General features: G+C 42.8%; 1 protein-coding gene across 3 annotated transcripts; it reads right to left on the bottom strand.

Annotated features, from left to right (window-relative positions):
• Nucleotides 1-1,410: 1,410 nt before the first annotated feature.
• Nucleotides 1,411-24,261, bottom strand: LOC139391769 (cholinergic receptor, nicotinic, alpha 11). Of its 3 annotated transcripts, none has more exons than XM_071139306.1 (10): nucleotides 24,013-24,261; nucleotides 21,653-21,792; nucleotides 21,399-21,464; nucleotides 20,642-20,751; nucleotides 20,447-20,526; nucleotides 9,591-9,758; nucleotides 9,269-9,463; nucleotides 7,451-7,537; nucleotides 7,004-7,113; nucleotides 1,411-2,830 (listed from the first exon to the last, which is right to left on the bottom strand). In XM_071139306.1, the coding sequence occupies exons 1-10, from the start codon at nucleotides 24,170-24,172 to the stop codon at nucleotides 2,099-2,101; spliced, it is 1,848 nt and encodes a 615-aa protein (XP_070995407.1). In that variant the 5' UTR covers nucleotides 24,173-24,261; the 3' UTR covers nucleotides 1,411-2,098. The 3 variants fall into 3 exon arrangements, with proteins under 3 accessions (XP_070995407.1, XP_070995409.1, XP_070995410.1); XM_071139308.1 differs by having other exon boundaries at nucleotides 21,420-21,464; XM_071139309.1 differs by having other exon boundaries at nucleotides 23,882-24,118.
• Nucleotides 24,262-27,285: the final 3,024 nt, after the last annotated feature.

The raw sequence follows: 27,285 nt of genomic DNA, 5'->3' as shown, positions 1-27,285 counted from the left end.
ACACAGCTCATTCAACTCATTGAGGGCTTGATGATTAGTTGACAAGTTGAATCAGGTGTGTTTGCCCTGGGTTACTCGAGGACCAGGGTTGGGAAGCACTAGTGTATTTTGTGACTTGAGTTATGCTTTGTCGAGCGGCTATCCCCCTGGTCCTTTCTCATAAATTCAGAGAATTACCGAGCATGACCTCTCTCCTCCGTTAACTCTCCTTCCCTTCCCTCTCTTCCTGGACGTGATCAATTAAAACCCTGTCCGCTGCGTGTCAGCACTTTCTCTGCCCCTCTTGTCATTTTTCTCTTATGTATTACAGCACCGGTGTCCATTGAGGAAAGGAAGGCAAGGATAGTAATAAAAAAATAAAAATGTTATTTTATTTGGGGATGAGAAATATTTCTATACTTGTGTTTGTGCCGGAGAAAGTCAGTCCGCCTACTCCCAACTTGAAGTTTTCCCTGAAGGGAGGAGATCTGTCAGTTTATAGAGAGAAAGAGATGGAGCGAGAGATGTGAGATCTTCCAGGAGCTCTGTGGTCTTAAAAATAACTGTAGGAAATATATTTTAGTAGCTATACGTTGAATTTGGAAAGAATTTAAATATCGAAAATGTTTAACTCCTATAAATGATCAACCATATTGTGTAATATAAAAACGACAATTGTGTCATTTAAATCAAGTCATTTGTGTGTTCATCTTGAGGTTTGAGGCTCACTCTTTCCTTCACGTTCCTCACATACAGTATATTATAGGAAAAATACTCAAACTATATTATGCTATTGTTTTCTACTGTTAATACAGCAACAAATGTTTTTGCATGTCAGCAGTCGACTTTTCAACATATTGGACTTTCAAGAAGCAAAGTGTCACTTGCCACATCATGATGATGTGACATTGCTTCTTGAAAATCCTATATCTTCAAAACTTGACTGCTGACAGTCTCAAAATGTTTTGCATATGTCAACAGTAGACTAATTAAAGATAATACCAAAAGACCACTTAAAAGTTTTTGAGTGGTATTTTCCTTTTAAGCTTTCACTTTGGAGCCAATGAGATGAGCCTTCTCTATTAGGACCTGCCAAATTCTATTAAGTGACTTTTTGATGGGTCATTATTGGATCAACCCTCCACTGTAACACAATTACTGACAATTACACTGACGATTACGCACTAATGCAGTTGCCCAATCACAAGCAGCCCTGCACACTGAAGGAGATTGGTAGACACTGGCAACCCACTGACAGATCAGGCCTGGGGAAGGAAGTGGGGCTTCATTTAGTGCTTCAATCGATCGAAAAATACCCCATGTTATTTAAGACCTTGCAATTTGATGCCCATGAAACAAACGAGACAGAATGAAAGATGAGATTATTTTTATTCCTCTCATCTGATGTGTTCTTCTGTTTAATCCTGGAGATCTAAGTGTTCACATTAACACTGCCCAGTTTAGTTTTTTGGACCTTCCCTCTTTCGCTGTCACCATAGAATACCTCTGTCTGTTCACACACTCATTCCTTGTTGTCTCTCCTTGTAAAAGTCAGTCTCTCCCCCTCCTTCCCGGTCCCCCTTTCAGTAAATGATGCCGTCTTTCTTTGCCTTTTCTGGGACTTGAGAGTGAAGGGTTATCTTCTCTCTGTCAGTAAATCAAACAGCCCTATATATCTGTATGTTCCTCTCTGTTTCTCTCTGTAGGGACTGCAATCTTCCCAATCTCAGGTTGAATTATCCCATATTCCACTTTTCTTATTGCCCATCCTGCTCACCTTCACTTCTTATAGGTCTTTGAGAAAGCCTTATAGTTCAATACAATTGACTTCACCCTCTACAGACCTTGAACCATGCCTTTTTTTATTCTTCTCCCATAAACTCATCCCTCCCCATCCTGTTCCATTTCATCAGAGGTCCTTGATAGACTTCAATAGACCATCTTGAGATGTACTTTAGACATCTCCAAAGAACCCCCCTCATCTTGACACGAGGGTCTGTTGTGCCCGACAATAGCCCTCTTAGACTGAGCCCCAAATCATTCCACATCCTGCTCTTTCTCCCCTACTTATCCTCTCACTCTTAATATCTCCTCCTCCTCTGCCCCATCCTCTTCTTCCTCAGAAGAAGTCCTTGGAGGCGGCCTCCACAAAGTTGGGAGCGGACATGAGGATGGCGATGGTGCAGATGATGTTGAACACACTGAAGGCCACCAGGCAGAGCCGGTCGATGACTGCTGCCGCAAACTTCCACTGGTCGGCCACGCTCTCCGTCTCATCCTGCTCACGGAAGCGGTCCGCCATGTAACGCACTTCCTCCAGAATAGCCTGGAGCTGGGGGTCGCCTATACGCCCTGCTGAGTACTGTCCTCCACCCCCCATTCCGAAGACTCCGCCACTGGAAATGGTGCTAGGGCAGCCCACGGTGTCCGCGTTGGGGGTGGGGGGTGGCGGAGGGCTGCAGAATGGAGGGGGCAGATGGGGAGGGGGACTGCCTGCTACTCGAGGAGGCCCGGCTGAGATGCTGTAATTCTGGATGTGATCTGGGAGCAGTGGGGGGTCGTCCAGATTCTGGAAGCCAATGTAGAGCAGGTTTCCATTGTTGTTGGCGCTGGACTGGGCGTGAAGATGGGGATGACCCAAGTGCTGGGGGCCAGCCTGGAGAGGGACCAGGTTCTGGGGGTGGAGTTGGTGGAGTGTGGGGTCTGGAGGGTTAGGGATGCTACCGCTCTGGGAGCTTGAGGAGCAGCGCCGTAGGTGGGGGGCGCAGGGTGGTCGCTCTGGGTCATCACTCTCCCCTGGGCGCTTCATACGTAGGAACCATGCTACCCACTGCAGTAGGACCACATTAACCTGAAAGGAGAATCAATCAGAGAAGGGTGTTATAATATACACTGAGTGTACAAAACATTGAGAACACCTGCTCTTTCCATGACAGACTGACCAGGTGTAAGCTATGATCCGGTATTGATGTCACTTGTTAAATCCACTTCAACTCAATATTAGGAAGGTGTTCTTAATGTTTTGTACACTCCTAGCAAGGGAGGTAAACACATCTAGTGAGGAATACACCTACACCTAAAAAGGGTAGTGCACTTGACAATACACTAGGGGAAAACCTTTCAGCTGGTAAAAGCTTGACTCAGTGGGTGGTGTGTGCAGATGCTGGTATGTTCAACTTGACCTTTTGTATTCAACGCTACTTTCATGAGCACAAGAATGAGAAAATCACCTAAGGCAGGAAACCTTTATATAAAGCTTCATTTAAATTCTAACCATGGAATTAAAGTTAGACACCGCCATTTGTCTCCCCCTTAGGTGTCTTTTATCCCTTTTATATCTAGACAAAAAACGGACTTTATACCATCTTTTCTTTATATCTGAAAGCGGTAGGGGGTCAAAAACGTTGTACATTAAAACCCGCAAAGAGAAATAGTCATTGTTAAGGTATTTTCTTTAAAAATTCTGCCTACGGCTCTGTGAAAACCGGGACGTTCAACAAGTCCCAGCTTTGGGACGACGCTCACTTGGGTGAACCAATCACAAAACTTCAAAGTAATACTTTGGCATGTAATTCTCTCCATTCACTTGCTCTTCATCGCTTGATCATTTCACTAGCAATTTCTCCTCGCATGTTAAATCAGTTGGTGAAGACGTTTTCTAGCAAGCTATCAATGTGCATATAATACTTCCACAAGTGGAGCGAGGCTAGGAAAAAAAGACGAAATGCCGATCTTCGTTCTTAATGAGTTACAGCAGATCATCTGCCCACTGCAACTTTTGAGGACACAAACACACACAAGTCCACTGCTTCTGGTCTGCACTGCTATCTTGGTTTAACTATCTAAATGTAATAATGATTCAATTGGCTACATTTCTTTAAATTGACAATTCTGTGAATTGTCTTGTGCAAGTTTTATTTATTTATTTATTATTTTAATTGACACACTACCTGTTAGCAAAGGTGTCGGATTGAGATGATGTGCAGGAGCTTGTTGGAATTTGTAGTATTGCATGATGTCTACAGTGCATTCGGGAAGTATTCAGACCCCTTCACTTTTTCCAAAGTTTGTTACGTTACAGCGTTATTCTAAAATTGATGAGAAAAAACACAATTTAATCAGTATACACACAATACCCCATAATGACAAGGTAAAAACAGGATTTTAGACAATAAAAAACGGTAAATATATGTATTCAGACCCTTTACTCAGTACTTTGTTGAAGCACCTCTGGCAGCGATAACAGCCCAAGTCTTCTTTGGTATGACGCTACAAGCTTGGCACACCTGTATGTCGCGAATTTTTCCTATTCTTCTCTGCAGATCCTCTCAAGCTCGGTCAGGTTGGATGGGGAGGGTCGCTGCACAGCTTTTTTCAGGTCTCTCCAGAGATGTTCGATCAGGTTCAAGTCCGGACTCTGGCTGGGCCACTCAAGGACATTCAGAGACTTGTCCTGAAGCCACTTGCATTGTCTTAGCTGTGTGCTTAGGGTAGTTGTCCTATTGGAATGTGAACCTTTACCCCAATCTGAGGTCCTAAGCGCTCTGGAGCAGGTTTTCATCAATGATCTCTCTGTACATTGCGATTCATTTTTCCCTCAAACCTGACTAGTCTCCCAGTCCCTGCTGCGGAAAAACATCCACACAGAATGAGTCTGCCACCACCATGCTTCATCATAGGGATGGTGCTAGGTTTCCTCCAGACGTGAAGATTAGCATTCAGGCAAAAGACTTCCATTTTGGTTTCATCAGACCAGAGAATCTTGTTTCTCATGGTCTGAGAGTCCGGTTTTCACTTTGTCATTGTGGGGTATTGTGTGTAGATTGATGATTGATTTTTATTTTAGTCCATTTTAGAATAAGGCTGTAACGTAACAAAATGTGGAAAAAGTGAAGTGGTCTGAATACTTTCCGAATGCACTGTACTTTGACGCTAAATAGCATTTTCGAATCTGAGAGTAAATAGAGCCGTGAATATATTGATAAAAGTCAACTCCGAGAGAGATTTACATGATTATCAAAACGCCAGGGTAAGCCTACATGAAACACAGCCCTTATTTTAAGTGTTTCTAAAATTCCCAATTGGAAAAATGAATGGTGGAAAAATGATTGGAACCATTTCCCCATTTGACCGCTAGGTTTTATGGGTATTATGACACCTCCACTGTGGGCCTCTATAGTGTCTGTTGTTGTTGTGCAATTATTAACATTGCCGTTCGATGCCCTTCTCTGAACCCCCATCATTTATGTTGCTAATTGGCCAGCTGACTACCCAAAGTGGGCCATTTATCAGTGGGAAGACCTTGCAGATTGCACCAATCTATAAAGCATCTTCAACCCATCCATTCTCCTTCACTAAAACCCATTCTCTGAGTTGATGACATCAATAAATCTGTAAATGCCGTATCTGCCAAACAGGGGAAGCTGAGAGATGCATTTGGAAAAGCTTCAAAGTATTGCACAAAGTGAGAGACTGAGATAAGGCTAGAAACTACGTCAGGCACAAGCCTACAGACCCAATGTATTATTGGGTCCAACCGAAAGGTATGGTACTGTTGATCTGAACTTGGACAGACTGCAAAGGAGTGAGGAGATGTATAGTGATTTGTTAGTATAAGTAGTTTAGAAGGACAAATACAGAGGGATGTGAAAATTAGAGATTGGAGGATGAAAAGATGGAGAAAACTATAGAAAGAGGCATTGAAAGAATAGTCTACTACAGTTGGAGTGAAGGGCAGATAAAGAGGGTAGCAATTAAGGGGTAGAAGGTAGCATGGCGGCAGGTATTGCATCAGGCATTTTTGATTTGCGGTGGCATTTGCGCCTTTCACCTTTGCGACCATAAAAAAAAAAACACTTTAAAATGACAAATAGTTGCACATCACACCATTCTGTTTTTTAATTGAACTGTTTATCAATGATAAACCTCACTGCAAGTTCTTTATACTGCATAAAAATGTATGTTTATACATTGTTTGAAGCAAATTGTTTAAAGCAAATTGGCTTGTCCCACTAGTGATGAGTATAGTTGTAGTGACATGTTTTTGAGATTTAGAGATATCTATCGATTATTTAGAATGCTAGAAAGTAAATAAACGTAAAGTTTAAAAATGTTATGTCAATGTTACCTGCTTGTAAAACACTCATTACAAAGATATAAATGGACCTTAAGCATTCCCTCCCTTTAATGTCTTACATTTGAGGACTCCATTGATCATTTGGTGTGTCTAAATACAAAGCGTTATTGGTGTTACTCAATTTAAATGAAGAAGAATTGTGAGCAAAATTATTAATCATATTACTTTGGTAACAACATTTAAGGGTTAATGACCTTGGATTTGAGCATCTGTGGCCTCCATTTAAGAAAATCCTCAATTACCTCAAATTTGTCAATGGTGTTACATCATCGTTGTTACTACTCCTACTGGTGGTAGTGTTATTATAGTGGTACAAATGATTTAAAGTCATTAAGCTACCACATTAGTTGATTTACAATCGGAAGATGTACCCAAATACATTTGAAATAAAATACAAATCTAGAAAAATGATTCCAAAATGCCATGCCCAAAATGCCACTGCAATTCAAGAACGAACCGTAAGTGTTTTGCTAGCTGCAGCAAAGAGGAAATGGCTATACCAAAGGAGGGTGGCAAACAAAAATAGTTGGCTTGTTAGCATTAACCGTAACGGTAAAAACTGTAGCATTGTGATATACCAGGAGACCAGCCACGGAGGGATTGGCGGGTGAGCGCATAGAGCGAAGCGTGACGTGTTTTCCAACGGGAAATGCTAAATAGTTTGTAATGACTGGTGGTAGGCTAGCGGTTAAGAGCGTTGGGCCAGTAACCAAAAGGTCTCTGGTTCGAATCCCCGAGCCGACTAGATAAAAAAAAATCTGTCTTTGCCCTTGAGCAAGGCACTTAACCTTAATTGCTCATGTAAGTTTTTCTGGATAAGAGCGTCTGCTAAAGGACTAAAATGAAACTATCTTTGCCTGGAGTAGACTGCATGAGCTCTGGCCTTACCCATTTGGGCATCTGTCCTCCGTTTGGGTCATGGTGATGATACTGCAGCACCACCGTTGTAGCTATGACTGACATCCCAACAATGATCATAGTACTGGCAAAGTACTGTCCTGAAAGGTGGGCAAAAAAGGAGGAAAGAGACAAAACAATTAGAGTAGAGAGAGGAAGCCATTTGTAATAACAATGCTAACAGTGGTTCTTGCTGATCATGACTTGGCATTTTTCTTGGGCTTCAGTGGACTGCATTTGTGTTTTAGTAGCCATCTGTCTGGCTACAGGGAGCTCACCGTACATAATTTCCAGCAGCGAATCTTTCAGATTTACAATTACATTTAAGGACAACCAGATGGTTAGATCACCAGGGCCTGACAAACATTTGGGACAATTATTTCAAGTGCACGTACACACACATTCTAGACTCTAACACGCATATAAGAACACACACACCTATGAGAGGGATGGAATCTGAAGTGGCTGGCATGATCTCTGCCACCAGCAACATGAAGACAGTGAGAGAGAGCAGCACAGTGATACCTGAAAAGAGAGCGGAAGATATTAAAAATGTATAAAACAGTGAGTGGATGCTGAGCACCATCTCCATAACTGACTAGGCTCTTGGGTTTTGAAATACTCAGTGCAACTATAACACACACTACTTCCCCACGCTTCTCACACATTTATTAACATCAGTGCCTCAGTTTTGATCCCGGACAAGCCTACAGAAATCCACATTTGTAAAGATAAACTTTCTTATAGGCATCTCGTTTGACAAATATTTTATGGTCTCTACCAATCAAGCCAATGGTTATTCATTTCAATTGACTATGATTCGATTTGGTTCGATCTGATGCAAATTGCAAAGTGTGACAGAGTAATGTACCCAAAGTGAAATTACTTTACTACATTCCTCTTCTTCAATTGCCCTTAGTAAAGCCTTACTTCTAACCCACACATATGCTTACCCTATATTAGCAATCCATCTGCCCCAGCTGTCTCTGTCCCCCCCCCCCCCCCCCCCAACTCCCTCCCTTCTCCATCTTCATTCATCAGATTGAATCTTCATCTCCTCCCATTACCTCTGTCCCACTTTTTTTTTAAGCCCACATTTTACAAGTGCTTTCTTGGCATAACTGGTACCGTCCAGAAGCAAGCCGATAAAACAAACATCTGTCAAGTGAGTCAGTCCTGTTCGCTCTACAGATAAAAAAACAAATGTCCCTTCAAGGGTTGAGAGGAAATCAGAAAATCACTTTTAGGAATGGCAGTGGCAATTTGCTTATCTTGGCTAGCCTGGTTGATACCAAACTCCCAAGTCCTCCTTACGTGAGCGGCTGGGGAGGCTCCTTTGATGTTGTTGGCACAATCAATGCGTTTCAAATGCCACCCTATTCCCCGTACAGTGCACTTCTTTTGACCAGAGCCCTGGTCAAAAGTAGTAGACTATAAAGGTAATGAGATGCCATTTGGGATGCAGATAGAGCCTCAATAATGAAGGTTGCTGTGCTTTTACACTGGCTTGTTCCACTCCTACATCTCTCTCGCTGTAACACCCCCACACACAAATAGGCTGTGAGCGCTGACCCCTTGCTTTACAACTGCTCGTTTTCAAATCCAAATAGCAAGAGTTTTCAATGCCCCTCGGGTCATTTTTGGGGGGGTAATAACCAATCGGTGCCAAAGCACAAAACTGGGAGCATTTCTACCCTTATCATGAGACTCGATTTAGAGTTAAGAAAACAGCCTCTCCACACAACGATAGGTATTCGGTACATAGCTTGTGTTGTACAGCCTGGCTGATACCAGGCTATGTTGTATCTTGGCACTTAATTCCTTAAAACCTGGTGTCAAGCTGAATTCCTAGAAGGCTGTGTGTATGCTCTCACTCCCTAATCAATTCCTGGGCTTAATTACATCAATATGTTAATTGGCTGTGGTGTGTAATACAATGCAGCGTAATGCAGCCTCAAATTAGGTTAAAATGTTTCACATCCCCAAAGTTCTTCTAGGTCTTCTTTGTTTTCCTCCACTTTTTTAGTTGTTTTTTTCTAGAATCAATCTACTCTCCCTCCCCTGTCATCTTTTCTTCCCCGTCACCATTATTCCCCCACGTCCTTTTCTTATTTCCGCCCTATACTCTCTAATGCATTTCCTCCTCTCCATGCTGCTGTCCACCATCCTCTCATCCTTTCTTCTCTGTGTTCCTTCTAGAAAAAATAAGGTTAGTCTATTCTATCACTATTGGATCATGTTCTCCTCTCTGCTCACCCAGAGAGATCTTCTCTCCAGAGTCGGCAGGCAGTAGGAAGATGAGCAGGGTCATGGAGGATAGCAGCACACAGGGGATGAGCAAGTTTAGAGCGTAGTAGAGAGTGCGCCGGCGGATGGTTACAACGAACGTCACGTCAGGGTAGGGCTCCTTACAACAGTCATAGAACACCTCGCTACGAGTACCTGGCACTCCTTGAGAGAGGAAAAAAAGAGTAAAGGAGAGAATAAATATTTTTTTTATAAAAGTTGAAGTTGAGTTGACAATGAAGTTGAGAAATTGATAACAGAAATTTAGGAGGGCAATTCCAACCCCACTGACCCACTAGGTCCCACTCCCCGTTGGACATGTACCCGGAGATGTCGGCCTCATTCATTTGTAGGTCCATCAGCCAGCCATCGTACGTCCACGAGCCAAACTTCATCTCACACTTTTGGATGTCGAAGGGGAACCAACGTACGTCCACGTTACATGTGCTCATGAAAATCCCTAACAGACGTGGAAAGAGATTGATTAAAAGGGAGGCAAGAGTGAAGTATAAGAAATATAGACACTTTCCTGTGCACAGGGCGATTTGAAGAGAATGAGAGACATTTTACTTTTTGTCCACATATACTCTTTAAGAAAATATGTACTTTGCATATACAGTCGTGGCCAAAAGTTTTGAGAATGGCACAAATTTTAATTTCCACAAAGTTTGCTGCTTCAGTGTCTTTAGATATTTTTGTTAGATGTTAAAATGGAATACTGAAGTATAATTACAAGCATTTCATAAGTGTCAAAGGCTTTTATTGACAATTAAATGAAGTTGATGCAAAGACTCAATATTTGCAGTGTTGACCCTTCTTCTTCAAGACCTCTGCAATCCGCCCTGGCATGCTGTCAATTAACTTCTGGGCCACATCCTGACTGATGGCAGCCCATTCTTGCATAATCAATGCTTGGAGTTTGTCAGAATTTGTGGGTTTTTGTTTGTCCACCCGCCTCTTGAGGATTGACCACAAGTTCTCAATGGGATTAAGGTCTGGGGAGTTTCCTGGCCATGGACCCAAAATATCGATGTTATGTTCCCCGGCCACTTAGTTATCACTTTTGCCTTATGGCAAAGTGCTCCATTATGCTGGAAAAGTCCCCAAACTGTTCCTGGATGGTTGGGAGAAGTTGCTCTCAGAGGATGTGTTGGTACCATTCTTTATTCATGGCTGTGTTCTTAGGCAAAATTGTGAGTGAGCCCACTCCCTTGGCTGAGAAGCAACCCCACACATGATACCTTTTGCAGAATATCAGTCTGTCCCTGATGTTTTTCCTGGAGAGAAGTGGCTTCTTTGCTGCCCTTCTTGACACCAGGCCATCCTCCAAAAGACTTTGCCTCACTGTGCGTGCAGATGCACTCACACCTCCCTGCTGCCATTCCTGAGCAAGCTCTGTACTGGTGGTGCCCCGATCCCGCAGCTGAATCAACTTTAGGAGACGGTCCTGGCTTGCTAGACTTTCTCCACCAATCTAATACTTTAAGATTTTTGGGAAGTAGTGAGGGGGAGAATCTCAATTACACACTCCTCGGGTCCTCTCTCCTCGCCTCCTTCTCAAAACCCATTGGAGGAGAAGGTCAGATGGGCGGGACCTCTGGCTTTCTCATCCAATGGGTTTTGAAAATTAGGTGAGGAGAGAGGATGCGATATTCTCCCAATGAGTACACTTCAGGAGAACGGAAATATAGTGCGATATAGAGAGTGACACTGATCTCTACTCTGCAGTCAACATTTTCATTATACAGAAACACACACAAAGTACTACATTATTGATGCACACAGGGGGAAACACAGAGATGACACACCAAGTACTACACAGTTTAGATTGCTGGCAAACTTAAGCAAAGCAATTACTGAAATGACAAATCAACCCTATTGAGTTTTCCAGTAGAGCACAAAACCACAATGCCATAGTAGCCAAACAGCACTCAAAAACATTAATTATGAGACACAAGACATGCAAATAAGGGACAGCCAGGTGGTTAGAAAAGCAATTTGAATGGGTTAGCTGATTTTCCAAAAATGCAACCAGAAGTTGACGATCAAACCAATACTAAATTAAATCCATTGATTATAAAACGTAGTCATCACATAAACATAAAATGTCTAATACAAGATTTATTTTTGGGGGGGAATCACACATAATGTCATCTCCAGGGTAGAGATCAATATTTTCTCTTTCTATGTTTTTAATAAATGTAATTTAACTAGGCAAGTCAGTTAAGAACAAATTCTTAATGACAATGACGGCCTACCGGGGAACAGTGGGTTAACTGTCTTGTTCAGGGGCAGAATGACAGATTTTTTACCTTGTCAGCTCGGCAATTATATCCAGCAACCTTTGGGTTACTGGCCCAATGCTCTAACCACTAGGCTACCTGTCGCCCCAGGTAACCTAGTGGTTAGATGGCACTCTCTGGGTGCGTACCAATATATATGGCTCTCTCTGGGTGCCTCCCAATTATATCCCCTTTCTCCTGAACTATACAGTACTCATTGGGAGAATCTCAATTGCATACTCTGCTTGGTATGGCAACTGTTCAGCATCCGACCGCATCACCGCTTGGTGTGGCAACTGCTCGGCATTCGACCGCAAGGCGCTACAGAGGGTAGTGCGTACGGCAAAGCTTCCTGCCATTCAGGACCTCTATACAAAGCGGTGTCAGAGGAAGGCCCTAAAAATTGTCAAAGACTCTAGCCACCCAAGTCATGGACTGTTCTCTATGCTACCGCACGGAAAGTGGTACTGTAGCACCACATCTAGGTCCAAAAGGCTCCTTAATAGCTTCTATCCCCAAGCCATAAGACAGCTGAACAGTTAATCAATTGGCTATCCAGACTATTTGCATTGACCCCCTTTTTTATTCTGTTGCTGCTACTCGCTGTTAATTATCTATACATAGTCACTTTACCCCTACCTACATGTACATATTACCTCGACTAATCTGCACCCCCGCACATTGACTCGATCCTGTACCCCCTGTATATAGCCTTGTTATTGTTAATTATTTTTATTTTTTTATGTAATTTTGTTTATTTAACTTTTTATTTTTTTAGCAAATATTTTCTTACTTACAAAAAAAACCTCTGCATTGTTGGTTCAGGGCTTGTAAGTAAGCATTTCACGGTAAGGTCTACACTTGTTGTATTCAGCGCATGTGACAAATACAATTTGATTTGATTTATAGTTTCCCGCTGAGCCATAAAGGCATGTGACAAGGAAATTGTCAACAATGAACAGTCCAAAACACAACTTACAACTCTCCAAAACTCATGCAATTTCCTTACAACTGCACCTCTTTGCTCTGTGGCAAGGCCATTGTAATAACTCATTATTTTCTCTAAATTCATTAAACCTAAAACTAAACTAATTAGCTAAAAGCTACACTTACCTCCATTTTCAATTCACTGCTCTCCTGCAGCCCTGTAACAGGTCCTCTAAGCTAACAATTAGGTTACTCTAAAAGCTGATCCGACAAGCAACATTCCTTGACACAAAATATCCTCAAACTGCAACTTGTCGAAAAATATATCTTAAAACTCTGGAGAATCCCTTGAGAAAAACAATCTCTACACAGGAAACAAGATGGATCACCCCAGCCTTCAAAAACCTATTTCCTTCCTTTCCCTTAGTGTTTGTCCCAAACGACAGCCTATTTCCTTTATAGTGCACTACTTTTGGGGTCTGGTCAAAAGTAGTGCACTATGTAGGGCAGGGGTAGGCAACCCTGTTACTATAGTACTGCAAGTTTTTGTTCCAACTAAATCAAATCAAATTGTAATTGTCACATGCCAAATACAGCAGGTGTAGGTAGACCTTACAGTGAAATACAGTGATGTCGGCGCCATCTCCGCAAGATGGCGCCGACAGAGATGGTCACCTCTCTTCGAGTCCTTAGGAAACTATGCAGTATTTTTTTTTTTTTTATGTATTATTTCTTACATTGTTATTCCAGGAAATTTTAAGTCTTATTACATAGAGCTGGGAAGAACTATTGGATATAAGAGCGATGTCAATTTACCAATATTACAACCAGGAATACGACTTTTCCGAAGCGGATTCTCTGTTTGACCACCACCCAGGACAATGGATCTAATCCCAGAAACCGACCCAAAACAACAGCACCGCAAAAGGGGTAGACAGAGCGGCCTCCTGGTCAGATTCCATAGATGTGCACTTCCCCCACCGCTCCCAAGTATACTACTCGCCAATGTCCAGTCTCTTGACAACAAGGTAGATGAAATTCGAGCAAGGGTTGCCTTCCAGAGAGACATCAGAGATTGTAACATTATATGTTTCACGGAAACATGGCTCTCGGGATATGTTGTCGAAATCGGTTCAGCCACTGGGCTTCTCCATGCAAACAGAAATGAACACCTCTCTGGGAAGAGGAAGGGTGGGGGTGTATGTGTCATAATTAACGTCTCATGGTGTAATCGTAACAGCATACAGGAATTCAAGTCCTTCTTCTCATCCGAACTAGAATTCCTTACAATCAAATGCCGGCCATATTACCTCCCAAGAGAATTCTCGTCAGTTATCGTCACAGCTTTGTACATTCCCCCTCAAGCAGACACCAAGACGGCCCTCAAGGAACTTCACTGGACTCTATGTAAACTGGAGACCATATATCCTGAGACTGCATTTATTGTAGCTGGGGATATTAACAAAGCAAATTTGAGAACCAGGCTACCTAAATTCTATCAGCATATTGATTGCTCTACTCGCGGAGGTAATGCACTCGATCACTGCTACTCTAACTTCCGTGATGCATGCCCTCCCTTGCGCAAATCCCACCACTACGTCATCTTGCTTCTACTGTCTTATAGGCAGAAACTCAAACAGGATGTACCAGTGACTTGAACCATTCAGTGCTGGTCTGACCAATCAGAATCCACGCTTCAAGATTGTTTTGATCACGCGGACTGGGATATAGTCGAGTAAGCCTCAGAGAACAACGTCAATCTATATGCTGACTCAGTAAGTGAGTTTATAAAGAAGTGTATTGGAGATGTGGACCCACTGTGACTATTAAAACCTACCCTAACCAGAAACCGTGGATCGATGGTGGCATTCGCGCAAAACTGAAAGTGCGAACCACCGCATTTCACCATGGAATGAGGTCTGGGGATATGGCTGAATATAAACAGTGTAGTTATTCCCTCCGCAAGGCAATCAAACAAGCGAAATGCCGGTACAGGGACAAAGTGGAGTTGCAATTCAACGGCTCAGACACAAGATGTATGCCACAGGAAATCACGGACTACAAAAAGAAAACCAGCCACGTCACGGACACCAACGTCACGCTTCCAGACAAACTGAACGCCTGCTTTTCCCGCTTTCAGGATAATACAGTGCCACCGTCGCGGCCTGCTTACAAGTACTGCACCCCACCCCCTCCCTCTCCTCCATGGCCAACGTGAGTAAAACATTTAAATGTGTTAACCCTCACAGGGCTGCTGGCCCAGACAGCATCCCTAACCGTGTCCTCAGACCATGCGCAGACCAGCTGGCTGGTGTGTTTACAGACATATTCAATCGCTCCCTATCCCAGTCTGCTGTCCCCACATGCTTCAAGATGGCCACAATTGTTCCTGTACCCAAGAAGGCAAAGATAACTGAACTAAACGACAACCTCCCCATAGCACTCATTTCGGTCATCATGAAGTGCTTTGAGAGGCTAGTCAAGGATCATATCACCTCCACCTGACCGGCCACCCCTCACCCCATCACACTGCACACTGCCCTATCCCATCTGGACAAGAGGAATACCTATGTAAGAATGCTGTTCATTGACTACAGCTCAACATTCAACACCATAGTACCCTCCAAGCTCATAATCAAGCTGGTGACCCTAGGTCTCAACCCCGCCCTGTGCAATTGAGTCCTGGACTTTCTGACTGGCCGCCATCAAATCAAAGTTTATTTGTCACGTGCGCCGAATACAACAGGTGTAGTAGACCTTACAGTGAAATGCTTACTTACAGGCTCTAACCAATAGTGCAAAAAAAGGTATTAGGTGAACAATAGGTAAGTAAAGAAATAAAACAACAGTAAAAAAAACAGGCTATATACAGAAGCGAGGCGGTAAAAGTAGCCAGGCTACATAGACACCAGTTAGTCAGGCTGATTAAGGTGGTATGTACATGTAGATATGGTTAAAGTGACTATGCATATATGATGAACAGAGAGTAGCAGTATTGTAAAAGATTGGTTGGCGGGTGGCGGGACACAATGGAGATAGCCCGGTTAGCCAATGTGCGGGAGCACTGGTTGGCCGCGGCCCAATTGAATGTATAGTTAAAGTGACTATGCATATATGATAAACAGGGGGGGGGGGGAATAGGCTCTTCACAAATAGGCTCTTCACAACTGTCTTTGTGTTCTTTGGCACAGGGACTATGGTGGTCTGCTTGAAACATGTTGGTATTACAGACTCAATCAGGGACATGTTGAAAATGTCAGTGAAGACACCTGCCAGTTGGTCAGCACATGCCCGGAGCACACGTCCTGCTAATCCGTGTGGCCCCGCAGCGTTGTGTATGTTGACCTGTTTAAAGGTCTTACTCATGTCGGCTACTGAGAGTGTGTTCGCACAGTCGTCCGGAACAGCTGATGCTCTCATGCATGCCTCAGTGTTGCTTTCCTCGAAGCGAGCATAGAAATGGTTTAGCTCGTCTGGTAGGCTCGTGTCACTGGGCAGCTCATGGCTGTGCTTCCCTTTGTAGTCTGTAATAGTTTGCAAGCCCTGCCACATAAAACGAGCGTCGGAGCCGGTGTAGTATGATTCAATTTTAGCCCTGTTTGATGGTTCGTCGCAGGGCATAGCAGAATTTCTTGTAAGCTTCCGGGTTAGAATCTCGCACCTAGAAAGCGGCAGCTCTACCCTTTAGCTCAGTGCGAATATTGCCTGTAATCCATGGCTTCTGGTTGTGGTATGTACGTACAGTCACTGTGGGGACGATATCCTCAATGCACTTATTGATAAAGCCAGTGACTGATGTGGTGTACTCCTCAATGCCATCGGAAGAATCCCGGAACATGTTCCAGACTGTGATAGCAAAACATTCCTGTAGTTTGGCATTTGCTTCATCTGACCACGTTTTTATAGACCACAGGGCGCCAGTGGCGAATTTGCCAATCTTGGTGTTCTCTGGCAAATGCCAAACGTCCTGCACGGGGTTGGGCTGTAAGCACAACCCCCACCTGTGGACATCGGGCCCTCTACCACCCTCATGGAGTCTGTTTCTGACCGTTTGAGCAGACACATGCACATTTGTGGCCTGCTGGGGGTCATTTTGCAGGGCTCTGGCAGTGCTCCTCCTTGCACAAAGGCGGAGGTAGCGGTCCTGCTGCTGGGTTGTTGCCCTCCTGCGGCCTCCTCCACGTCTCCTGATGTACTGGCCTGTCTCCTGGTAGCGCCTCCATGCTCTGGACACTACGCTGACAGACACAGCCAACCTTCTTGCCACAGCTCACATTGATGTGTCATCCTGGATGAGCTACACTACCTGAGCCACTTGTGTGGGTTGTAGACTCCGCCTCATGCTACCACTAGAGTGAAAGCACCGCCAGCATTCAGAAGTGACCAAAACATCAGCCAGGAAGCATAGGAACTGAGAAGTGGTCTGTGGTTATCACCTGCAGAACCACTCCTTTGTTGGGGGTGTCTTGCTAATTGCCTATAATTTCCACCTGTTGTCTATTCCATTTGCACAACAGCATGTGAAATTTATTGTCAATCAGTGTTGCTTCCTAAGTGGACAGTTTGATTTCACAGAAGTGTGATTGACTTGGAGTTACATTGTGTATAACAGTTGTTGTATATATATGCAGTTGAAATCAGAAGTTCACATACACCCTTAGCCAAATACATTTAAACTCAGTTTTTCACAATTCCTGACATTTAATCCAAGTAAAAATCCCCTGTATTAGGTCAGTTAGGATCACCACTTTATTTGAAGAATGTGAAATGTCAGAATAATTGTTGAGAGAAGGATTTATTTCAGCTTCTATTTCTTTCATCACATTCCCAGTTGGTCAGAAGTTTACATACAATTAATTCGTATTTGGTAGCATTGCCTTTAAAATGTTTAACTTGGGTGAAACGTTTTTGGCAGCCTTCCACAAGCTTCCCACAATAAGTTTGGTGAATTTTGGCTCATTCCTCCTGACAGAGCTGGTGTAACTGAGTCAGGTTTGTAGGCCTCCTTGCTCGCACACGCTTTTTCAGTTCTGCCCACAAATGTTCTATGGGATTGAGGTCAGGGTTTTGTGATGGCCTACCTTGACTTTGTTGTCATTAAGCTATTTTGCCACAACTTTGGAAGTATGCTTGGGGTCATTGTCCATTTGGAAGACCCATTTGCGACCAAGCTTTAACTTCCTGACTGATGTCTTGAGATGTTGCTTCAATATGTCCACATAGTTTTCCTCCCTCATGATGCCATCTATTTTGTTAAGTGCTCCAGTCCCTCTTGCAGCAAAGCTTCCCCACAACATGATGCTGCCACCCCCGTGCTTCACGGTTGGGATGGTGTTCTTCGGCTTGCAAGCCTCCCCCTTTTTTCTCCAAACACAACGATGGTCATTATGGCCAAACAGTTATATTTTTGTTTCATCAGACCAGAGGACATTTCTCCAAAAAGTACGATCTTTGTCCCCATGTGCAGTGGCTTTTTTTATGGCGGTTTTGGAGCAGTGACTTATTCCTTGCTGAGCGGCCTTTCAGGTTATGCCGATATAGGACTCGTTTTACTGTGGATATAGATACTTTTGTACCTGTTTCCTCCAGCATCTTCACAAGATCCTTTGCTGTTGTTCTGGGATTGATTTGCACTTTTCGCACCAAATTACGTTAATCTCTAGGAGACAGAATGCGTGTCCTTCCTGAGCGGTATGACGGCTGCGTGGTCCCATGGTGTTTATACTTGCGTACTATTGTTTGTACAGATGAACGTGGTACCTTTAGGCATTTGGAAATTGCTCCCAAGGATGAACCAGACTTGTGGAGGTCTACAATTTTCTTTCTGAGGTCTTGGGTGATTTCTTTTGATTTCCCCATGATGTCAAGCAAAGAGGCACTGAGTTTGAAGGTAGGCCTTGAAATACATCCACAGGTACACCTCCAATTGACTCAAAATATGTCAATTAGCCAATCAGAAGCTTTTAAAGCCATGACATAATTTTCTGGAATTTTCCAAGCTTTTTAAAGGCACAGTCAGCTTAGTGTATGTAAACTTCTGACCCACTGAAATTGTGATACAGTGAATTAGAAGTGAATGAATCTGTCTGTAAACAATTGTTGGTAAAATTACTTGTGTCATGCACAAAGTAGATGTCCTAACCAATTTACCAAAACTATAGTTTGTTAACAAGAAATTTGTGGAGTGGTTGAAAAACTAGTTTTAATGACTCCAACCTAAGTGTATGTAAACTTCCGACTTCAACTGTATATATATATATATATATATACAGTGCCTTGCGAAAGTATTCGGCCCCCTTGAACTTTGCGACCTTTTGCCAAATTTCAGGCTTCAAACATAAAGATATAAAACTGTATGTTTTTGTGAAGAATCAACAACAAGTGGGACACAATCATGAAGTGGAACGACATTTATTGGATATTTCAAACTTTTTTAACAAATCAAAAACTGAAAAATTGGGCGTGCAAAATTATTCAGCCCCCTTAAGTTAATACTTTGTAGCGCCACCTTTTGCTGTGATTACATCTGTAAGTCGCTTGGGGTATGTCTCTATCAGTTTTGCACATCGAGAGACTGAATTTTTTTCCCATTCCTCCTTGCAAAACAGCTCGAGCTCAGTGAGGTTGGATGGAGAGCATTTGTGAACAGCAGTTTTCAGTTCTTTCCACAGATTCTCGATTGGATTCAGGTCTGGAATTTGACTTGGCCATTCTAACACCTGGATATGTTTATTTTTGAACCATTCCATTGTAGATTTTGCTTTATGTTTTGGATCATTGTCTTGTTGGAAGACAAATCTCCGTCCCAGTCTCAGGTCTTTTGCAGACTCCATCAGGTTTTCTTCCAGAATGGTCCTGTATTTGGCTCCATCCATCTTCCCATCAATTTTAACCATCTTCCCTGTCCCTGCTTAAGAAAAGCAGGCCCAAACCATGATGCTGCCACCACCATGTTTGACAGTGGGGATGGTGTATTCAGGGTGATGAGCTGTGTTGCTTTTACGCCAAACATAACGTTTTGCATTGTTGCCAAAAAGTTCAATTTTGGTTTCATCTGACCAGAGCACCTTCTTCCACATGTTTGGTGTGTCTCCCAGGTGGCTTGTGGCAAACTTTAAACGACACTTTTTATGGATATCTTTAAGAAATGGCTTTCTTCTTGCCACTCTTCCATAAAGGCCAGATTTGTGCAATATACGACTGATTGTTGTCCTATGGACAGAGTCTCCCACCTCAGCTGTAGATCTCTGCAGTTCATCCAGAGTGATCATGGGCCTCTTGGCTGCATCTCTGATCAGTCTTCTCCTTGTATGAGCTGAAAGTTTAGAGGGACGGCCAGGTCTTGGTAGATTTGCAGTGGTCTGATACTCCTTCCATTTCAATATTATCACTTGCACAGTGCTCCTTGGGATGTTTAAAGCTTGGGAAATATTTTTGTATCCAAATCCGGCTTTAAACTTCTTCACAACAGTATCTCGGACCTGCCTGGTGTGTTCCTTGTTCTTCATGATGCTCTCTGCGCTTTTAACGGAGCTCTGAGACTATCACAGTGCAAGTGCATTTATACGGAGACTTGAATACACACAGGTGGATTGTATTTATCATCATTAGTCATTTAGGTCAACATTGGATCATTCAGAGATCCTCACTGAACTTCTGGAGAGAGTTTGCTGCACTGAAAGTAAAGGGGCTGAATAATTTTGCACGCCCAATTTTTCAGTTTTTGATTTGTTAAAAAAGTTTGAAATATCCAATAAATGTCGTTCCACTTCATGATTGTGTCCCACTTGTTGTTGATTCTTCACAAAAAAATACAGTTTTATATCTTTATGTTTGAAGCCTGAAATGTGGCAAAAGGTCGCAAAGTTCAAGGGGGCCGAATACTTTCGCAAGGCACTGCATATATAAAACAGAGTGGGAAAGAGAAAAAGAGACTCACCTGGAGGGAGATACTCTGCGAAGCCACTGGAGTTAACCAGCACATTGGTCTTAAAGGTAGAGTCAAAGTCATCGTCTGCACTGAGAAAGGAGAAAGGAAAGGGTGGATCGATCTCAAAACTGTAGTGTTTAAAGCAGAAAACACATGCATGTAAATGTGATGCATGACGACGTGATATGGCTATAGGTGTATTACCTGTTATAGAGGAGGATGTCTGGCGTCCACACCTGGTCAGTTGTGAACCGAAGGTTTTTCACTCCAGGGTATTCAGATTGATTCCACTGAAGATAATGATCAAACCAGCTCTGGAAGACAGACTCAAACTGGATATATTGGACAAGGCAATTGATTTCAACGTGAACAGAATATACACTGAGTGTACAAAACATTAAGGACACCTTCCTAATATTGAGTTGCACCCCCTACTTTTGCCCTCGGAACAACCTCAATTCATTGGGGCATGGACTCTACAAGGTGTCGAAAGCATTCCACAGGGCTGCTGACCTATGTTAACTCCAATGCTTCCCACAATTGTGTCAAGTTGGCTGGACGTCCTTTGGGTGGTGGACCACTTGATATTCATGGGAAACTGTTGATCATGAAAAACACAGCAGCGTTGCAGTTCTTGATACAAACCGGTATGCCTGGCACTTACTACCATACCACGTTCAAAGGCACTTAAATCTTGTGTCTTGCCCAATCACCGTCTGAATGGCACACATACACAATCCATGTCTCAAATCTTAAAAATCCTCTCCTCGCCTTCATCTACACTGATTGAAGTTGATTTAACAAGTGACCTCAATAAGGGATCACCTTATTTCACCTGGATTCACCTGGTCAGTCTATGTCATGTCAAGAGCAGGTGTCCTTAATGTTTTGTTCACTCAGTGTATAACAGAAGGTCCCCTGAGATACATTTACTCTGACTTCGACAGCTGTATACTCTTACTTGAAGCTGTGCCGTGCTTACCATCCGAAGCCAGATGTTAGTGGTGACGACCTGATTCTTCTCATCCTGTAAGATGTGAACCTTTTTTAAGTAAATTCTTATTCTGAGGACCTAGTGTATATTGAGAGACTTAACTCAAAGAATTGTGTATAAAAAAATTAAAAATAAATAGGTGCAGTGGATGATTTACTTTTACAGACAGGCAGGTGGGCACAGGTATTGCCGAAGGTAATAATCTGAACATTGATCCCTACCACATCCATGATCTGCATCAGACTGATAGAGAAGAAGACGGTGAGGGAGTGTGAATCGTTGCCCACCGGCCTCTCCATACGATTGTAGTCCTTCAGTAGGTTCTTCAACAGGGTCCTCTGGTGAGGGCCCTGCACCGACACTGAGAGAAGAACGGAGGAGAGGGAGATGGAAGGAAAAGGAGAGCAGGGGATTTCAGAAGAGAGGTGACAGAAATAAAAGGTATCAAAAAGCTGCATACAAGTAACCTATTCCAGACTGGTCTGCACATTTTAAAGTTTGAATGGCATTTCTAGCTTAAACGGTTGAAGACTACTGTAGTAGCGAACCAGAATTTTTCCCATTCAAGTCTATGGCTCCTGAAATGCATTTAGATTTATGCAAATATGATTGTAGTGGGAAAAGTCTCATTAGTATCGAAATGTTTTTTTCAAGCAACAGTACCAGGACCAGTCTGCATGCTATAAAGTAGTTTTGGTGTTGGTAGCTTTAACGTTTGCGTATCCAAATACTTCCCATTCAAGCTTATTGAGCTTTTATGCACATTTGAAACAGTTATAGTTCAAAAAGTGTAAATGGTATCAAAAAGCTGTTGACAAGCACACCATTCCAGGCTGGTCAGCACATTTTAAAGTTTGAACGATGCAAACTTTTACGTTGTGGCCATTGAAATGCATGGCCATTGAAATGCATTGGGATTCATGCAAATGTTGTTGTGGTGTGAAAAGTATTGGTAGTATCAACAAGTTTCTTTCAAGCACACTGCGGACAGTCAGCCTGCACGTTGTAAAGTTGTTTTGGTATTGGTAGCTTTTATGGGAGCGGAAGGAGAATAATAATAAGTATGAACAGTTTCTAAAGTTGTGCTTTGCTTTCAGCAAGCACACCTAATTAATGAATAATAAAGCAGTTTTGTGTAAAACCCCTGAAGCACTAAAAATGTATGTAGTGTGAATCATTAAATAAGGCAGGCTAAGGATTTGTTTCAAGAAAGTGTTGCGTGACTCATTTAGAAATGTAGAATTTTACTGACGATTATATCTTCGATGCGTTTCTGTTTTATTACTCAAATTAGGAGGACGAGCTGAACGTAATGGTGAGAATGGAATTCATGGAATGGTATCGAACACATCAAACATGGTTTCCATCAGTTTGATTCCATTGACTCCATTCCAGCCATTATTATGAGCCGTCCTCCCCTCAGTAGCCTCCTGTGCATTCAACTACTGTAGGACCACCATCTTGCACTGCATTAGAACGTGCGTTATGATGTATTACTGCTGTGTATGCTTCTAACTCAAGTCTGAGGGTATTAAATATTTTTTGAGGTCGACTTAGCATCTTTTGGCAGCTTCTAGCTGTTGTGTATGGTTTTGGCAGGTGTATTTGCTGTTAGCTTTTAACCTCATAGGCCCATAACCGTAGTTGTTATGTTCTCCCGATATGTGTGTTGCTGTTGTGTGTCATTTCAGATCCATTTGGTGTACAAATGGACGTTAAGAGCGCTTTCAGTGGTCTGTGTACTTCCAGCTGTCGCTATTATCCTTTACCACTGTGTGTCAATAGCCAAAGGAGAATCGGGTATCACCGGGAAAGTATCAAGAATCTCTACAAAAGGTTGTGGTCTGGAAATGATTTACGATTTTGCACTGAGAGGAAAGTTCACTGTCTCTTTATCTAATTCCAGGGTAAGCAGCCTCTGATATACTGTAGTAATACCTTTAATTTCCCTTAGTAACCTATCTCTTCCTCTACTTACAGCGCATCTACTCTCTCTGCTACAGAAACATGTCCATAACAGCATAACAAGGGAGCAAGATCGAACCAGATCTATAATGGTGTTCAATTGAAATGACACCATTCAATTGACGTGAACACCACTGACAGTTGTCTGTTCCCTGCTGGTTCAATCCTATAAATACTGCACTTTCTGTCAACAGAGAAAATAGAGGGGGGAGAGTGAGGGATCAATGTTTTTACATTTACGATTGCAGCATAAAATCCTTCCCTAGTAAAGCATTTCTCCCCATCTCTCTCAATTTATAAACCGACTCTCTTTCTTTTTATGTCTGTCCCTGCGATAAACATGTATTTTACATTGAGCACCACGTCACATCAGGCTCTGAATAACAGATGTAGACTACTGTATTAACTATGCACACAGGTAGGCATGTACACGCAGACAAACATAAAACAAGAGCACAAACACTGACCGAACACAACAAACTCACACAAAAATACACCGACACTTCTCATTCATCCTCTCCTCCTTTACAGTGATATTTTCCTAGTCTTTCCCTCTGGCTTTGTAACTCTATTCTTTCAATGTAGTCAGAGAGAGTAGATAGAGAGGCAGACCTACCCTGGACCAAAGCAGAGAATCCACAGACAACCAGAACCACAGAGCACCACATTTCTAATGGATAGGAATCGGAGAAGAGTGCAGCTGAGACAGGGATAAGAGGAGAAGAGGCACGGACAGGAGGGTTGGATTCAGAAGCTGGAATATCCCTGATTTGCATCCACAAAGCATCAGAAGGAATTAATAATTGAATCAGAGAGAGAAAGACAGAGATATGGGTGGCAGGCAGTGAGGTACGGAGCCTAAGTTTGCACACGCCGTCTGGAAAAATGCAGTGAATGAGTGGAGGAAAAAAACAACTGATTCTACACAAGCCAGCCCCCCCCCCCCCCCCCCCCCCCCTCTCTTTCTCTGTTGCTCTCTCTCCTTATCCCCCCTCCCTTACCGTGTCCCTCTGCTTCCCTGGGAGGTGGAGTCTAGAAGGAAACCGTGAGAGGAAATGAGGGATGTGGAAGAGTGGAAAAAGAGAGGGGGAGCCTCAACTGACCTTTTTGAGAAAAATAGTCCGACCTGATTGATTTGTGTCAACATCTTAATTGACAACATTACAGAATATTTGTATCTATTCCATTAGTTCCGTGTGTGTGTACAAACATTCCTCTTGGGTCCAATCTCCAGATTTGTCTGTGCTGCACAGTGATATACACAGTCTACTTGAGCAGAGAACTGATGGAGAGGAGAACTATCCTGTGTGAGTGAGCGAGGTGATAGATAGGTGAGTGATTTGGCTGGGTTGTGTGTGATGTGGTGGAGAAGTAGCTCTGTCAATGAGGGGGACAGGGGGAGTTGAATCAGCAGGAGGGATGGACTTGTATAATTGAGAAAGTGCTGGGCTCTGCATGGGGGCCCAGTAATGTGCATAGTTGGACTCCACTCCTCACTCGCCCTCATGTAGTGCTGATGCAGGGAAGAGGAGAGAAACTGAGGGGGAAAGAAAGATAGGGACTGTAGAATAGAATATCCTATTACTTCTGCTGCTTTTCGCTATCCATGGCTTATGGGGAGTTGTCAGGCCTCTCCTGTGCCCTAGAGGCACATATTCACGCATGGGTGCACACAATGATGAATGGCCCGTAGAATGGGGGGAGGAAAGCATCGGTATCGGTTAAAGTAAAGAAAACTGCACCAAGCATGAAACAACAAGGATATACAGGTAACTGCCAAAATAAAGGAAACACCAACATAATAGGGCGTTGGGCCATGACGAGCCACCAGAACAGCTTCAATGCACCTTGGCATAGATTCTACAAGTGTCTTAAACCATACGACACCATTCTTCCACAAAATAAATCCATAATTTGGTGTTTTGGTGGTGGAAAACGCTGTCTCAGACACCCCTCCAGAATCTCCCGTAAGTGTTTCAATTGGGTTGAGATCTGATGACTGAGACATACACACACACACCCTTTAAACCCCCTATGCTCTTTTGAGACCCCTCTTTCAAAGTTACTGAGATCTCTTCTTCTAGCCATGGCATACAAAAATAATGGGCAACAGGGCAGTTTTGAGATGTTTACATTTGAATTGCTTAATTAACTTAGGAACCACAACTGTGTGGAAGCACCTGCTTTCAATATACCTTGTATCCCTGATGTTGTCAAGTATTTCCTTTATTTTAGCAGTTACCTGTATGGTGCACAACTGTAATAGGCAATGTAAGAAGATTCATGTTGAAGATTCATACCTCCATCATTAGAATGTGTACAGATTTAACTAAAGTCTGATTCAAATATGGTGTCAAATATGGTGCCTGTCCTATTACGCACTATTGTATTGTGCCAAAATCAAAACCAGGATGCCTCATAAAAATATGCGTGTCAGCCACTAGGGTGTGGGTGACATCTGGTGGTTTGTACAAGAACTACATTCAGGGTAAAGATAAATATTTCTGACCAACCTGTAATGAGGTGAGGGGAGAGGAGAGGAGGAGGGTAATGAGGAGGAGGAGGAGAAGATCAAGAGAATGATAAAGAATATGAAAACAATGAGTAGTGGCTTTTGTAAAACAATTGCTCATGAAAAAAAAACAATTGATTTGGAAGCTGAATAAGTAAAATAATTTTCATTATGAAGATTACGTGGATGCTGCTGGCGATGATTTCACTAGGGAAGAATAGTTAATCCCATTGAATACCTGAGTGCTACCCGGCCTCTCACAATGGAACCATGGCTACGTCTCAAATTGCACCCCAATTCCCCAATGTAGTGCACTACGTTTCACCAGGGCCCATAGGGCTCTGGTCAAAATAGTGCACAATACAGGGAATAGGGTGCCGTTTGGGGACGCACACAATTAGTCATTGTGCTGTGTGTTTTTAATTACTCTCTTGATTGGATTAGGGCATTATACTACGTTGACGACTCCCACTTAATATGGTATTATTAATAACAAGTATATAATCATGCAGTTGAAGTCGGAAGTTTACATACACTTAGGTTGGAGTCATTAAAACTTGTTTTTCAACCACTCCACACATTTCTTTTTAACAAACTATAGTTCTGACAAGTCTGTTAGGACATCTACTTTGTGCATGACACAAGTCATTTTTCCAACAATTGTTTACAGACAGATTCATTCACTGTATCACAATTCCAGTGGATCAGAAGTTTGCATACACTAAGCTGACTGTGCCTTGAAACAGCTTGGAAAATTCCAGAAAATTATGTCATGGCTTTAAAAGCTTCTGATAGGCTAATTGACATAATTTGAGTCAATTGGAGGTGTACCTGTGGATGTATTTCAAGGCCTACCTTCAAACTGAAAAAAGTGCCTCTTTGCTTGAGATCATGGAAAATAAAAAGAAGTCAGCCAAGACCTCAGGAATAAACTGTAAACCTCCACAAGTCTGGTTCATCCTTGGGAGCAATTTCCAAACGCCTGAAGGTACCACGTTCATCTGTACAAACAATAGTATGCAAGTATAAACACCATGGGACCACACAGCCGTCATACGTCTAAGGAAGGAGACGTGTTCTGTCTCCTAGAGATGAACGTACTTTGGTGTGAAAAGTGCAAAATCAGTCCCAAAACGACAGCAAAGGACCTTGTGAAGATCCTGGAGGAAACAGATACAAAAGTATCTATATCCACAGTAAAACGAGTCCTATATCAACATAACCTGAAAGGTCGCTCAGCAAGGAAGAAGCCACCGCTCCAAAACCACCAATAAAAAAGCCAGACTCCAGTTTGCAACAGCACATAGGGACAAAGATCGTACTTTTTGGAGAAATGTCCTCTGGTCTGATGAAACAAAAATAGAACTGTTTGGCCAT

The sequence above is a fragment of the Oncorhynchus clarkii genome, chromosome 32 (genome assembly GCF_045791955.1).
Source record: "Oncorhynchus clarkii lewisi isolate Uvic-CL-2024 chromosome 32, UVic_Ocla_1.0, whole genome shotgun sequence".
Lineage (NCBI taxonomy): Eukaryota > Metazoa > Chordata > Actinopteri > Salmoniformes > Salmonidae > Oncorhynchus > Oncorhynchus clarkii.
Note: the sequence above shows the minus strand (reverse complement) of the source record. Positions and strands in the feature narration are given on the sequence as shown.